The following is a 15,659-nucleotide window of genomic DNA, read 5'->3' on the forward strand; positions in this document are numbered from 1 at the left end:
TTAATTCAGAGTTGAATGCAGACAAATTAAAAGCTTTGGAACCTGGTCTTGGTCCCTGAATCATTCCTTCAAACCCAGTTTTCCTTTCTTCTGCTCCTTGAAACATGGATGCAATAAGAGGAACAGCTGTTGCCTTGAAATTCATGGGCATAAGGTGGCCCTTGAGGACTGCTAAACTTTGATACCTAAGCTGTCACTGTATAGGTTAGCTAATGCTCTTGGCATCTAATGGAGAACAAGACAGATGTTGGGAAGCACCCAGTAAGAGGAATTTTCTATTTTTAGAACTATTTCTGGTTCTCATGGGATGGTCAGGCTGGGAAAGCCTGCCACATCTTCTGCATCGTTACTTTTCTCATCAAATTTACAACAAAAATCTGCTTTACTATCCATTCCCTTCCCTGACCTTGCATCACAGGTGCCCTATTCTGAGGGTTTTAAAACCTACTACTAGCAAACAACAGAGGTAAGAAGAGCTACCCTGTTCCTAGGAGTTATGAAACTTCAAAGTGTCTCTTGGGAAACCTCTGTAGGACTCCCTCAGGAGCAGTCTTAAATTCCCAAGTGAAATCTGAGCAGGCTGGGAAGGTATAATGGGCAGGAGCAATTTTTGTGTCAGCAGTTCTTAGCAGTCTTTTTTCTGCCTAGAAACCATGTTATTGCTCTATCTGCCTCCAAAACAGCTTGCTAACAAGGGCCACCTGGCTTGTACGCTTGGTGGCAAAGGCACAAGACTCACCACTTTTCCTGTTCCTCTTCATGGGAGCTGGGAGGTGAGCACTCCCTTTCAAACCCCAGCTTCCTTGAGATAAGCTCAAGCCAATGCCTGGCAGCAGCCCTTCCTAACCATAAGCACTTCAGCTTTCTTTTGACTCTTTCTGCTCCTTGGGCTGAATCCCCTGCGGAAAGAAACTGCTGGACTTCTGCCATCTTCAACAAAGCTGTTGATTTACACCAAATGAGGATCTTGTCCTGTAGCTACTGAAAGGCCATTCAACACAGCCCACATGACCAGTTGCAGGCTGTCCTGAAATAGCCATATATAAATGTCATATATAATTGCAATGTAGTTTGATCCCACCTATCCTGTATTTTTAAATGTTGTGATTAGGTAAGTTGACTGCCCCCTTCTCTGGCTGTACGTGCAGCAGAGCAAATCCCTGGAATGGCAGGATAAGCAAGAGATGGCTGTGCTCCGTTCAGTGTTCTCACCTCCTGGCAAAAGGATGAAGTGACCACACAGTGCCAATGCTCAAGCACTTAACTGCACCAAAAGTGTAATTTTTTTCCAGGTAGAACTTGCCCCACATGCTGTGACAGGCCCTCAGTCCTGAAAAAAGGTACAGTGTGCAAAAGCTTAGAAAATTGGGACTCCCCTTTTCTGCTTATAAGTAACATTCCCTCAGCTGTTCCCAGACATTTGGAAAGGTATTATTTGCTCTGGTCAAAGTACACCAGTGACTTTACTAACTTTGCACATCTGTGCAATAGCATGTTCTGGTACTGCTGGAGCTTACTAGAGTAGCTGCAGAAATGGGACAGCAATGCCCACTGGGAGGCTGACAGAAAAATTTTGCAAAAGAAGGAGCAAAAAGTGCCAGTAACTTTTGCAGGAAGGTATTTTTATTACTGGGAGTACCTGGAAAGTAGGAATCTTGCAATAAATGTCAGAAATTGGACTAGTATGGAGACTTGAGAAAGGGACTATGAAATTTTTGGGGGGAATTAAAATGGGTCTGTTTTGACTCACATATGATTTTTATTCTTTAAGAACAAAAATAATTCCTTCTAAGCAAATTTTCTTCACAGTGCTAATTTCACAAGAGAACTATTTGGCTTCAGTGGTGTTTTTTGACTGAAAAAAGTTTACACCATGCAATACAAATCTCTGTTTATCTACAATTTTAAACACTTTCTGCTGAAGGAAGGAATTCTTGCACAGCATGTTTTTCAACTTTTTGATGAAGGCTTGTGCATCTTGCTACCATTTGTAGGCTGCCTGGAAGCCATTTATAATCCCCTAGCAGAGCAGAGGCCCATGTTGGAAAAACTGACAGTTTTAAACTAACCCAGCTAAAGAAGCTGAGATCCCTGTGGTGAAAGATCCCAGCAGAACAGTCAAGGCCTGGATCTGTGCAAGTTGGTTCCTCAAAAAATAAAAGGAAGCTTCCAAGAATAACTTCAGTGCAAAGGTAGGAAAGGCATGAGTTGTTGGAAATCTTATGGGACAGAACATCAAAATATGGGAAAGGCCTCAGCACTCTGGGTAGAGCCTGTGCTGCCAGAACTTCATTGTGCATTGTTTATAAGTGGTGTGAATGAGAAGTGATCTTCTCAAACCTGAACACTGTGACACTACTCCTGGCTTTCTTCCAACAAAATGATGCATAGCTACCAGTTCAGTCTAAGGAACCTTCAAGAACTGCTAGCTATGTCACCACCACCTTACTGGGTAAGAAAATGTCCACAGATGTCAGGTTTAAAGTATCAAGACGTTGCCCACTTCAGAGGGTGGGTCTGACACTCAGAACTTCATAAGAGACTCTGTGCCTCAGATTCATTTTGGAATCCAGCCAGGATTTCCACATTCCCCACTGTAATGAGGAACCTGGGTGCCAATGGCTCTTAAACCCTATCTAGTACTGTACTACATTTAGGAAGCCTGGACAATGCAAGAAACCTGCTGCATTAACTGGAAAGAAACCAGGTTGATTGCCATGGGAGCCTTGCCTAGGGCTCATCAGTTAGTCACTAAAAGCAAGTATTTCTGCAAAGCAAATAGGTATTGACTTTTTCTGACAGAAATCTGTTCCACGGGGAAATAACAAACTGTAACAAAGGTACTGCTGACCTTGTAAGCATCTGAATTACCAATAGCAGAAAGCATATCAAGCCCAATGGTAAAGTCCTGCTGTCTCTGAGAGGCTCCTACCAGTATTTCTGTCTACAGTTTATAAAGCTTGAGGTGAAAGTCATATAGAATCCCTTTTGTTTTCACTACTATCATTTGGAAAAGAACCGAATTTGGGACTTACCTCTGCTAATTCTCTGTTTTTCTCCAGAAAGGATTCCTGGTGTATCAATGACGCTGATGCTCTCTAGCACAGGATTAGGTAGCTGGGCACATACAAACCTGTGTGAAAATAAATGTGTTTAAAATAAAAGCAAAAGGTATTTTTGATGTGCTGAATGTCACGATGAGAGAAGCCAGGCTCTGATCTTGCTTACAAGTCTTTAGATGGAGCTTGGAGTTACATATGGATTTAACATAGTGACAAAGAAGCCAGAATAGAGCACTTTCTCTGACTGCTTTGTTGTTTCTGGAACATGGGTCTCAGTCATGACCTGTACCAGTTGTTTTTTTATGTGGCCCTCAAATTCCATAGTATTATATGAAAATGTGGAAGTCTAAATGTTTTCATTTGTTGTTTAGATTTTAGCAAGAAGTGGATTTTTCTTTTCTTCACTTGAGCATTCTCCTGCAGGGTCCTGAACTCAAGTGAACTAATATAACTCGTTTTTTTAAAAAATCACCAATGTTGTAAGTTTTTCTTCTCTTTTAAATTTGGTTTTAAACAGACAAAGTGTGCTACTTTTGCACCACGGAAATCCTGAAGCATATGCAGCATGAGATCTCGAGAGGTTGCCTAGTTTTATCTTCCTGCCTCAAGGCTGAATCAATAAGATGTTTGCCTAAAGTGTTCTTCAAATCCACAACTCAGACTCACCAATCTTTGCTGAGAGCCTACTCCACTACTTATCATTACAGCAAAACCTCTTTTCTTAATGTTTAATCTAGCTCTCCCATGCTGCAAAGCCTTTCAGTCTCAAACACAGGACACATGGAAAATTACTTATTTTTACCCTCTTCTTGCAGTGTATACTATGGGCATCCTGTCTCACCTCAGTCTTTCCTCTAAAGAAAACAGGAGAAAATAGTTGTGGGGGGGTTTTTTGTTCTCAAACTGTTCCACCTATTTATTCAAGCATGATGCCCCAAGCTGACACAGTACTCCATCTGTGACCTTGCCAGTGGTAATCAGAATGGATAACCCTAACCCTAACCCATATCTCTTAAATTCACTAGTCCTGTTAGGTATGTCAGTACAATGTTTGCTTTTTTCACAAGCTGTTGACTTACATTCACTTTGTAATTAATTCCTCCCCTTTTTACAGCTGGGTTTCTTGGTAACTCTTCAGCTACTTGTTAACCATTTTGTACCTATGCAAATCACTGCCTAAGAAGAGCAGCTTGTGCTTTTTTCTAGCAGTTTGCTCAGGTTACGGTTGCTGGTTGCAACTGATAGAGCAAAAAATCTGTCTGCTTATATGGCTTTCAGGAGAGTTTCACGGATAGCCATTTTGTGATGGCATTCCAAGCAGCTAAAAATATGCATGTGTACATGTACATATGCATATTAACAGGGTGGTGTGACATCAGGCATAAAAAAAAAAGTGTTACTTTGGGAGGAAGGAGAACCACATAGAGGGTAGGAGTTGGCACAAATGCCACAAGATGCAGTCAGAGTCCTGCAGCACTTTGATTTGGATGAAGTCACTGAAGCTATGAATTCCTCCATGCTACCTCACTTCATTTTTTTTAATTGTATGACTCAAAGAAGATCCTGACAAGAGTGAATCCTCATGGATGAGTGTCTTCTCTCACAAGCTGCCAGCTATTACAGACCACACACTATAATTTCTCTCCCACTTCCACAGCTTAGCAGGTGGCAACAGAGAGCATTTTTGAAAGTGCAACTCCTCATGGAAAAGTTGGGGGGTAGCCTGATTCTCCTGCTAAGGGCCAGGCACAGCAGCAGGGAACATAAAGCTCAGGAGGTTATGTTATTCCTGTCTTGCCAGCCCAGGTTCGCTCTTCACTGTTATAGCTGTGAGCATTCTTTGAGGTCTAATACTAAATGGGCTGGGCAAACGGATTTTCCCCCAGTTTTTCTAGAGAAAGTACTTTATAGAAGACTTCAGATATAAGGCCAGAGGCCTGCATGAGAGAGTGCATTCTGGCTCTGCTGGCAAGAGGCTGCTGTCTACTTGTTGTCCCAGCAGAACTGCAGGACCTCAGGGAGCACGACCTAATTGTGCCCAGGGACATAGGAAGGGGAAGAATGTGGTGCAAAACTAGACTTTCACTACCTCTACAGGCAAACCATGGGGCTGAAGGAGGAAGCTGTTATCCATGATGATTCCAGCTGCTGACTACATGAAAGTGAGACTGACTTCACCATAGCTTCCTAAGACAGTTTGGGAGTGGGAGGAATCTTGCATCCAATCCAATGTGACATGAGTGTGATGGCTGAGATTCCTGATTTTGCTCCAGGCCCTTGGTGCCAAACAAGTCCTTCCTGATAATGAAGTGAAACCTGTAATCTCTCTGCTGGGAGTCCTCCAGAGCTAGTGTATTGCCAGCAGAGTTGGAGTGAAGAGAACAGTCATTTGCCTCAATACCCAGGAACCACATGTGGCAAGGAGAGAAGAGACAGGGTCAGGGCATGGTACTACAGAGCTGCTATCTTTTCAACCCAATCTCTGCCCTTAGCCAAGGAAGGTGTGGGCAGGCACTCCATCTCTTGGGAATGAAGGGAGGGAAGAGACAGGCTGTTACCAGTACAATTAGCTGCTGTCTCCCAGCCAAATCCTGACTGTACCACTCTTCTTTTAGCTTCCTGGAAGGCAGCAGTCTCTAGTCTCTATTGGGGAGTAAAAGCTGTTATTGTTACTGGAGGCTAGATGTTCACTCCTGTTCCTTCCACTTTGCTCTCCTGGAGCAGCAGGCTCTGCATCTCACAAGACACAGTGCCACCTCTTGCCACCTCTCAGCTGAAACCATCATGGTCTGTGTGAATGCTACTGCCTTGTGCTACTCTGTTCCTTTCCACTGGTGTCCGCAGCCAATTGTTACCCTTTAACCACCCAAGAATAAAGTGGACTTGCCCGTGGCCATTCTTATGTCAGCTTAGAGGGGTTGCTCTTTGAGATTACCTCCCTTTATATGTATTTCCTGCTTACAGCCTCCTAGCTGATGTCAATGCCTTAGTAATGATACCTGCAAGGCAGAGACAGCTCTAAATTATCTCCTGCCAGGAAGTCAGGCCCACAACAGGGATAAGTGTGGGTACATCCTGATTCATATCTGCTAAATTTCTGGCCCTCTGAGTTAATTCTTGCAGTCACTTAACTTGCAAATTAGCTGAGTATTTTCATTTGCACTTTCAGCACTGTAATGCTCACACTGCTGAACAAGTCACCCTTAGCATGTCTTCCTCTGCCAGTTTAGAAATCATTACTTCTCTTTTTTATTTGTCAGCAGAATTTAGGCTAATTAGCTGTTCTGCTGACTCCCTGTATTGCCAGCAGGACTTTGATGCTGCTGGGTCACTGCTGGGCCCCTCTGCCCTGCTCTTTCTCACAGGCACTTCAATCCTTTCTCACAGGAGAAGGCATAGTAGCAGGAGAGTAACAAAAGCATGGCATGATACAGTGAACTAGGCTAACGGACACAGATTGTGTCCATTACTTTCTGTATTTGGAACAAAGTGCATTCATGAAACATCAATCACTCCAGTTAAGGAGTGTTCGATTTCTTGTTCTCCATGCCTGGTCTTCTTATTCCCAATGCTGCTTCTCTTCTGCAGTGAACTGTATTCCAGTTCTTGGATACCAGCAGAGCTGCTCTGAATGATGTTCTCTTCATCTACCACTTCTGCACTCCAGGCAGAAGGCCTGCTCTTGCAGTAAGCCACCTTCCTCCTCTGGTGTAGGCATTGGACAGCCACCTGGCCAAACTGTTGGCCAGGTAAAGACATTCTGCACCCTGTGAAGTATTGAAGACATCTCAAAGCCTCTCTGGCACAGGATCGCAGTGATGTATTTGAATGATGAGACTGTGCAGTGATCAGGTGCTGCTTGCATCCTGAGGCACTGTGGGGTTCTCAGTTAGCAGTGACTCCAGCTAGGGTCCCCTTTTCTCATCAAGCTTCTCCCTGTGCATCGCCACAGGTCCCTTCCCTGCCTCACTGCAGCCTATGCTTGCACTCCTTTGGTCAGTGCTGGCAGATGCTGCACTCTCTAGATAAACACTCTCTAATCTCAGAACCAGCTTCCCTGGTTGTTTGCCTGAGTAGCTGCCACGTTCACAATCTCTCCCCCATGCTTTAGCAGGGAAGGTGCCAACAGTGGGAGCAGTCAGAAAGTTTGTTCCCACTCTGCCTGCTGTAGCACAGTCTGTGCTATACCATGACTAAGAATCAGAGGGAATTCCAACAAGGCAGATACCATTGTAGGGGTCTGTTACAGACCACCCAACCAGGGTGAGGAGGTTGATGAAGTGTTCTATAAACAGAGGGTAAGGTTTCAGATTTGCTTCCCCTTGTTCTTGTGGGAGAATTCAACTTATTAGATGTCTGCTTACTGCAGAGAGGAAGCAGTCCCAGAGATTCCTGGAGTGTGTGGAAGATAATTTCCTATCACAGCTGGAGACTGAGCCAATTAAGGAAAAGCTCACCGCTAGATCTACTCTTTATGAACAGAGAGGGACTAGTGGGAGATGTAAAGGTTGGTGGTTGTCTTGGACAAAGTGACTGTGAGATGGTTAAGTGTTCAACTCTTGGGGAAGTAAGGAGGGAGATCAATAGAACCTCCTCCCTGGACTTCCAGAGGGAACACTTCAGGAGATTACTCTGTGGTATCCCCTGGTATATAGTCCTCAAGCACAGAGGAGTTCAGGAAGGCTGGACAGCCCTCAGGAGGGAAATCCTTAGGGCACAGGAAAAAACTGTACCTGTGCATCTTAAAATGAGCCAGCATGGTACAAGACCAGAGTTTCTGTAACTACATAAATTGCAAAAGAAGAATTGCAATCTCCCCCCTCTACTTGACGCAGGAGAGAAACTCATGACAATGAACAAGGAAGAGGCTGAGTGCTCATTTCGCTTCAGTCTTTGCCAGTGCCAATTGCTCCCTGAGGATACAGCTCCCTTAACTGGAAGACCAAACTAGGGAGCAGAATGAAGCCCCCATAGTCCAGGAGGAAATGATCAGTGCCCTGTTGTGCCACATAGATGTGCACAAGTATATGGGACCAGATGGGATCCACCCGAGGGTACGAAAGGAGCTGGCAGAAGTGCTCACCAACCCAGTCTCCATGATTTATCAACAGTCCTGACAAACTGGGGAGGTCTCAGTAGATTGGAAACTGGCAAATGTAATGGCCATCTAGAAGAAGGGCCGAAACAATGATCCGGGGAACTATAGACCTGTCAGTTTGACTTTGGTACCAGGAAAGGTTAGGGAGCAGGTCACCTTGAGTAGCATCACACAGTACATACAAGATAAACCAAGTGACCAGGCCCAGTCACCATGGGTTTACAAAAGGTAGGTCCTATCTGACTGACCTCATCTCCTTCTACAAGATGACTCGCCTAGCAGATGAGGGAAGAGATGTAGACAATGTTTATCTGAACTTGAGTAAAGCTTTTGACACTGTCTCTCAGCATTCTTCTTCAGAAACTTATGGCACTTGGCTTGGATAAATATACCACCTGCACTGGATAAAAAATTGGCTGAATTGTTGGCCTGAAAGAGTGGTAGTGAATGGAACTAAATCTGGCTGATGACCTGTCACGAGTGGTGTCACCCAGGGTTCTGTTCCAGAGTCTGTTCTCTTTAATATGTTCATTAATGATTTGGATGAGAGGATTGTGTGCCCTCAGTAAATGTGCAGGTGACACCAAATGAGGTGGCTGTGTCGATCTGCTGGAGGATTAGGGAAGCCTTACAGCAGGACTTAGACAGGTTGAACCAATGGGCCCAGGTTAATTGTAAGAGGTTTAACAAGTCCAAATGCCAGGTCTTGCACCTGGGTCATAACTTCATGGGCAGCTAAAGACTTGGGGAAGTGTGGTTAGAGACCTGTAAGTTGGAAAGGGACCCAGGGGGTACTGGTTGACAGTCGACTTAATATGAGTCAGCAGTGTGTGCAGGTGGCCAAGAAGGCCAATGGCATCCTGGCTTGTATTAGGAACACTGTGGCCAGCTGCAATAGGAAGGTGAACTGTCCCTCTGTACTCAGCTCTGGTGAGGCTGCACCTTGAGTACTGTGTTCAGTTCTGGGCCCTTCACTGTAAGAGGGACATGGAAGTGCTGGAGTGTGTCCAGAGAAGGGCAACAAAGCTCATGAAGGGCCTGGAGCACAAGTCCTGTGAGGAGCAGCTGAGGTTGTTCAGTCAGGAGAAGAGGAGGGAAACAGCCTCTGCTCCTTAGTGGACTGTGATAGGACCAGAGGGAATGGATGGAAGCTGTGCCAGGGGAGGTTTAGGCTGGATGTTAAGAAACATTTTTTCACTGAGAGAGTTGTCAGGCATTGGAATGGCCTGCCCAGGGCAGTGGTGGAGTCACCATCCCTGGAGGCATTTAAAAGGCATTTGGACCTGGTCCTTAGAGACATGGTTTAGTAGTTGACTGTGCTGTTAGTCAAAGGTTGGACTGGATGATCTTGGAGGTCTCTTCCAACCTAAAACATTCTGTGATTCTGTGATCTAGGATATGGGTGTGTGCTGCTGAATTCCTACAAGGCCTAGATCCAACTCAGTATGGTTGGGCTAGGTCTAGGGAACGGAAGGACTATATTCCTCATTACAGAGCCACTGCCCAAACCTCCTACAGTTTTTTCCATGGGAAAGACATTAGGGCAGTCATCACTTTGCACCTGAGCTTATATATAAGACATTAGAATGGAGAGAGCCTTGTTTTCTTACAAGAGGGACATTCCATGTTTAAACATGGAAGAAAGGAAGGAAAGATGTGTAGATTTCCCAGTTCAGTAGCTATGTCAGGCTGGACTATTTAGTTTCAGGAAACTGAGCTTATGGCAGAATGGAAAAATCTACCAAAGGCAGAGCGTAATGAACAGATTTACCTCTAGACTCCTACAGAATGAACCTGACAAGATGTGCTGTGTTTTTTTGTTTGTTTGTTAAAGTAAAATGAAGGTATGTCTCACTTTTATTTGTTAATCTGCCCTTCAGCAAGTGTCTCACATGCACCTGGTAGAGCTGGAATGGCTTTGCATTAGCCATGGGGGGGGGAAAAAAAAAAGTTAGAATAGTGTAATGCCTTATCCCTTTAAATTGCAAGCTCTGCTGCTCCTCAGGTTCTAGCTTCATTCTTCAGGGAAACCAAGTTCTTGAATACCAACCTGTTCAAAAAGGCATTGCCAAAGGCGTTGAGTTTCCTGAACGGTTTTTTGGGATCCACCACCAATGCATTTCCAGGAACAATTCCTTCCACATCTCCTTGCATAACTGCTATGAAAGAGTCAGTTGTAGGCTCTGGTCCAATCCTCATCCCTGGGAAATCCTGCTCCAGCAGGTACCTATAGGAAAAAAAATAGGGTGTGGGCATGAGACATGAGCTGCCTAGGTCCTAAATGAGATGTACTAAAGACTGCAGTGTAATGATGTGATGCAATGTTATGATCCATACTAAACAGTATGGATCTGAGACTACTTTTAGCACAGTTACTGAATTACTTGACAAATGTCATAGCTTTTCTAGTCAGGATCTCCACTTTTAAAGATCTTTTAATTTCAAGTGAATTAAGAAATTGAGATTCTTACCATGTTTGATCATATCATATATTTACTTCTTGAGATATCTGAAACAAGACTTAGCATAGCAAAGTAAAAACAGCAGTCCACTAGAATCAAGAGTTAGTCCTGAAACCTTACTGGCCTTTGGTGCCAATACCAATTACTTAACTGCTGCTTATTTCAGCAGGCTCATCCAATTGATGTGCTTAGCCCCCAGTCCAAATCAATCACTCAAATGTCAAATTCTCCTGTACTTGACTGTTCAAGTCTCAAGACTCCCTTCCCACATGCTTCTGCAATGAAGATACAGGTCTGCAATACAAGGTGCTCAAGCATACTGAGCATTAAGCATGTAGGTGGCAGACTATATGCCCAATATTTGTTATCAAGCTAAACAGCACAGTAAGCACACCATTCCTTATTATTTCCTAAGCCTCTAGCAGCCTCTCTGGAGGTATAGTTTGCCAAATTTCAAGGAAAGAGAGCCACTAATGGCCTGCAGGACTTTGAATATGACCCTAGAATCAGATCCTGTCTCATCCCGCCAAATTCATGGCGGATCAGTGGGTCATGGGACATTTCCCTTTGGCTCATGAAGAAGCCAAATACCCACACTGAGGTCAGGCCAGTGTTTGTGTGAGAGAATGCAGAAAACACCCCACCTGGTGGTCCTGTGCTAAAAACTAAGATCATTGTATCCATGTGGCTTGCAGAAGAGAGATGTATGGGATGATGTCAGACCACCTGGTCTGGTGATAAGCTCTGGATTGTTACATGAGAAACATGTAACTGCCACTTTATTAAAGTTAGTTCAATATTGTGTTGATTGCTGCCAATAGCTGTGTCACAGTTTAATGCCGGGCTGGCAATTAACCAAATGACAGATGCTCTCTATGAATCTCCCTCCCTGATACAGAAAGGAGAGAGAATAATGGAGAGAGACTTATGGGTTGCAAACTAAACTACACAGCTTTAATGAAACTGTAATGATAAAAAAGAAAAATATATACAAATATACAGAAAATGATACCACATTCCTCCCCCATTTCCCCCTGTAATGCTCATGTCACCACCGAGGCTGCAGGGCAGCCCTGGGAAAGTCCAGGTTGGACTCCTCGGGTCAGCAGCAGTCAGGAGTTGGAGGCAAGAACACACAGATTCAGGCTGGCACGGATCAGGACCACAGGCAGATGAACAAAATCTTCCCAGCATGCTGAAGCAAACAGGGACACATGAAGAAGGGCAAAAAGGAAGGCCAAAAGAAGGAAGAAAGGGTTTGACCCTCATGATCCCTCAAATTTATACTGAGTATGATGCATATGGGATGGAATACTCTGGTCAATTTTGGTCACCTGCCTAGTCAGCTCCTCCCTAAAGGAGGGTTGCACGTGCAACCCCTTTACTCCTTTTCTCTTTCTGGAGTATGAGATGTTCCCTCAGAATCGAGCGGATGGCCTTGGTTCTGCATAACATTCTCTAGCTCTAACTATAAACATCAAGTGTTACCAGTCCTAGAAGCAGACACTGACTGAGAAACTTGCTTTTAATTTCAGCAAGTACAGCTATTTACAAGAAACATAGCTGAAACCAAAATTACAATGTCAGCCAATACATCTTCAGTTACAAATTGACAAGGCTAACTCAGCTGGCTCTAGAGGTAATACAAGGAAGGGCACGGCTAGAATACATTGCAAATCACAGCTTGGTACACACTGAGGAAGAGAATGACTGCAGCAAGAACAACTCTGGCAATTATATCCATAATTTCCTTGGAAGCTGACCATCTCCCTTACTAGCATTTTACCATGTGTTTTCTTCTTTCATCCAAAGTGATTACCAAGTCCTGTGGTCATGAGAATATTACCAGAAGTGACTTCTCTTGATGGGAGCAACTCTGAGATGGAACAGCAGCTTGACATGAAGTAGCAGTTCACAAAAACCTGAAATAATCCAGGAAAGATTCCAAGAAGGAAACAGCCCTTTCAGCTCCTATACTATGGTGGATATGGCCTGTCTACCTAAAGCCTGTAGAGGTTCCTCAAACTTTCCTATACGGTGCATAATTGCTTAACAAAAGCAGACTGCAGCTAATGCTGACTGGTATGTGCCACCTCCCTGGTTGGTTACCACAACTCACCTTCCTGGCAGCTACAGTAACTTCCCTCTCGCTTGAAGCAGCCACTTTTCTCCCACCAAGGGCTCTGCAGATTATCATGAGTGTTCTTGGCTCCATTCTCTGGAAAGCTATTTACACTGAAAAAGCTATTTGCTAAAAAGCCACTCAGCCAAACTCAGGAACCAAACTAAACTCAGCCAGGCTCAGGCATCTTGGGGTGATCATGATCAGAAGCTCCTGGTCTTGGGTGGCAAATAAAATTCATTGAATCCATAGAAATAACTTTTGAGTTCTCCCCTTGCAGATATTAGAGAGAAATGAAATAGGTAGTGGTTACACTTATGAAATGCAACAAGTCAAGTGCTTTTGAGAAACACCTCTGACTCCCAGTGCCAGGTCACAGCCTTGCTGTAACAATAACCTGCTTGCCATTTTAAGAGTCTGAGGTGCACATGTAATATGATAGCTTTTGAGCAACAAAAGAGAAAAAGCCTGAGGTTTCTGTCTATCACTGATAGACAAAACTCCCAAGAAAGTCTAAGCAACATTCTTCCTCTAGCCAAGCTGCTAGAAAGAATTTTGACAGATCCACTCAGCTCATGTTTCAAGGCATTTCTGTGTTTATTTCTTGTATAAGACCTAAAACCAAAAGAAACAACAAACAACAAGGAAAACTAACAAAAGCACTCTCATACAGAAGTAGCTATAAGCCAATGTTAATTGACATAACGTGCAACAAGTGGTATGAAATCAGAGAGATGAAAATTTGTACTGCCTAATATCATAGCATCTATTTTACATAAGGCTTCTCTGGGAGATTTGACTGCATGGTGCATCACGGTATCTAAAGCACAAGAAAATCACTGTACACAGACCAAATACAAGGGGATTTATTGACATTTGTCTGACAGGGGAAGGCACTTCTGCAAGGCAGTGGTGTCAGCTGACTCCGCTAACAGAAGCAAGCTTCAGAGCACATGCAGTTCTCATATTCTGGGGTATTTCTGGAAGAGGAGAGCAGCAAACAATGGCTGTGGAAAACACTGACAGCTGAACACCATCAAGAATAACCTCCATTGAGGCAGAGGAAGCCTGCAGATAATGCCAGGCAAGAGCGCTTCGTTATTTTAACATTGTTTTAACAAGATATTAAAAAAACTCCGCACCTTTTTTTAATGGACAGTCTGCTTTTTGGAGAAGCATCTGGAGCTGGTATGTGGCAGGTCGAATCGTACTGCCTCATTTCAGGCCATTCCCTGCTTTTGGTGGGGGTGGGAAAGTGAAGGACAAAGGCAGGATAGCTGCATTAGTGCCAGGCTGTCTTGGGCTGCCCTCTCCCAGGTGGGTTTGGAACAGCATAGGGCCCAGACCCAGGCAAGGACCTGTCTGACTATGGGCAGGAGCGCTGCAGGATGTGGGGGAAGGGGCCGTTTGCTGGTGATGAGTCATGCAGGATGCTCTGTGTGACAGCAGAGGTGATTCCCGGAGTGGGAAAGGGAAGAAGGGCAGAGAGGGAGGAAATGGTGACAACTGCCTGGTGGAAGCAGAGATGAAAGGTTCAGGGCCACAACAGAGAGGTCACGGGGAGCTCTCTGTGTGTAGCCTGCGACAAACAGTAAGGACAGACCACGACGTGTAAATGATTAGCTGCAGGAGGAAGGGGTGGCTACACCAGAAAAGCAAACTATGTTGACAGTTAGTAGGGCTCTAGCAGGCTTGTTTATTTTATTAGCAGGATGGATGGACAGAAGCCAGGATTATTTATAGAAAAAAACCACAGAATCTAATAAGGAAAGTAATGTTCTGTTCCGCATTCCCACCCTCTTACAGGAAACATAAAAAGCAATAATGTTGCAGAGGCAGGCTCCAGTGGCATCCTGCTGTGGCTGTCAGATTTTCCAAGGTAGAGGTTGCCTGGTCCTCAACATTACCACCTTTCAGACTCTGGCCTTACAGAAAGGTCTCAGCCAAATGTATACTCAGGAAAGAAAAGGGACTGAACACAAAAAGAGGATACAGCAGGAAGCAGGAATAGATAAAATGCAGTTACCGATGCTACATCCTTCACATAAAATATGACAGTAATCTGTGTCCTTAAAGCAGGGGAAAGAACAGCCTGGTTCCACTGAAAACAAGCCAGTGTTTTGGTCTCACTCCACCAGTTTTGTCCCACACAACAAACCTTCCTCCTCCCTGCCTGAGACTCTAGGACTGTTTACCACTGCTGCCCTTGACTGCCTTCTTTCTGTTATCACCTCCTGCCAAGTTAGCAGCCACACTGCAAGATGCTGCAGTGTAGGTAGGTAGGTGACTAAGGCAGGTAGGTGACTAAGGTTCTTCATCCTAATTTTCAATTGTGTATTGATGTCAACATCACTGGGATCCCTAAATTGCACAGCAGTACAAGCAGGATGCAATGTAATAGTGGAGGGGATACATAGGGGTAACACTAATTATCCCCCATCCTGACAAGATTATGGAAGAGATGTGCAGAGACTGTTTCTTGACTCACTCTAATGGCACAACATAATGGTTGTTTTCCCCCTCACTTCCTGCCTCAGTCCCTTTTAACTCCTCCTTGCTCTTAGTTTTATCTCCACTTGCCTTCCCACAATAACCCTGAATGATAACCTGGTACTTATCCAAGCTCTCTAAACCAGCACCTACAAGCTCATGTTGGAAGCCTATCAAAAGCAAAACTCATGTTTCTGGCACTTCTTGCCTTTGTTTGGGAACACACCAGAGCAACAGACCCTCACACTCTTCCTATTGTAAGAGGCTTTGGGGTTCTGCAAGAATTTTCAACTTTCTCCTTCTTAAACACTCTTTTACACAGAGAAAACTCTGCCCTCCTAGACTTTCTCAAGTCCATTTTGCAGTCCTGTGAAGCAGATACTCCTGATTACTCTGGGCAGGCTCATCTCAGTCCTGTACACAGA

The 15,659-nt window shown here is 44.4% G+C and overlaps 1 protein-coding gene across 1 annotated transcript in view; it reads right to left on the reverse strand.

The window, feature by feature from the left end:
• Positions 1-15,659, reverse strand: part of EHD3 (EH domain containing 3) — a 34,492-nt gene that overhangs the window by 16,511 nt on the left and 2,322 nt on the right. The window contains exons 2-3 of the mRNA XM_008504525.2: positions 10,211-10,387; positions 3,036-3,133 (exon numbers count right to left, since the gene is read on the reverse strand). Coding sequence (XP_008502747.1) covers positions 3,036-3,133; positions 10,211-10,387 — 275 coding nt within the window. The remainder of the gene's footprint in view (positions 1-3,035; positions 3,134-10,210; positions 10,388-15,659) is intronic.

This window comes from Calypte anna, chromosome 3, assembly GCF_003957555.1.
Source record: "Calypte anna isolate BGI_N300 chromosome 3, bCalAnn1_v1.p, whole genome shotgun sequence".
Classification (NCBI taxonomy): domain Eukaryota; kingdom Metazoa; phylum Chordata; class Aves; order Apodiformes; family Trochilidae; genus Calypte; species Calypte anna.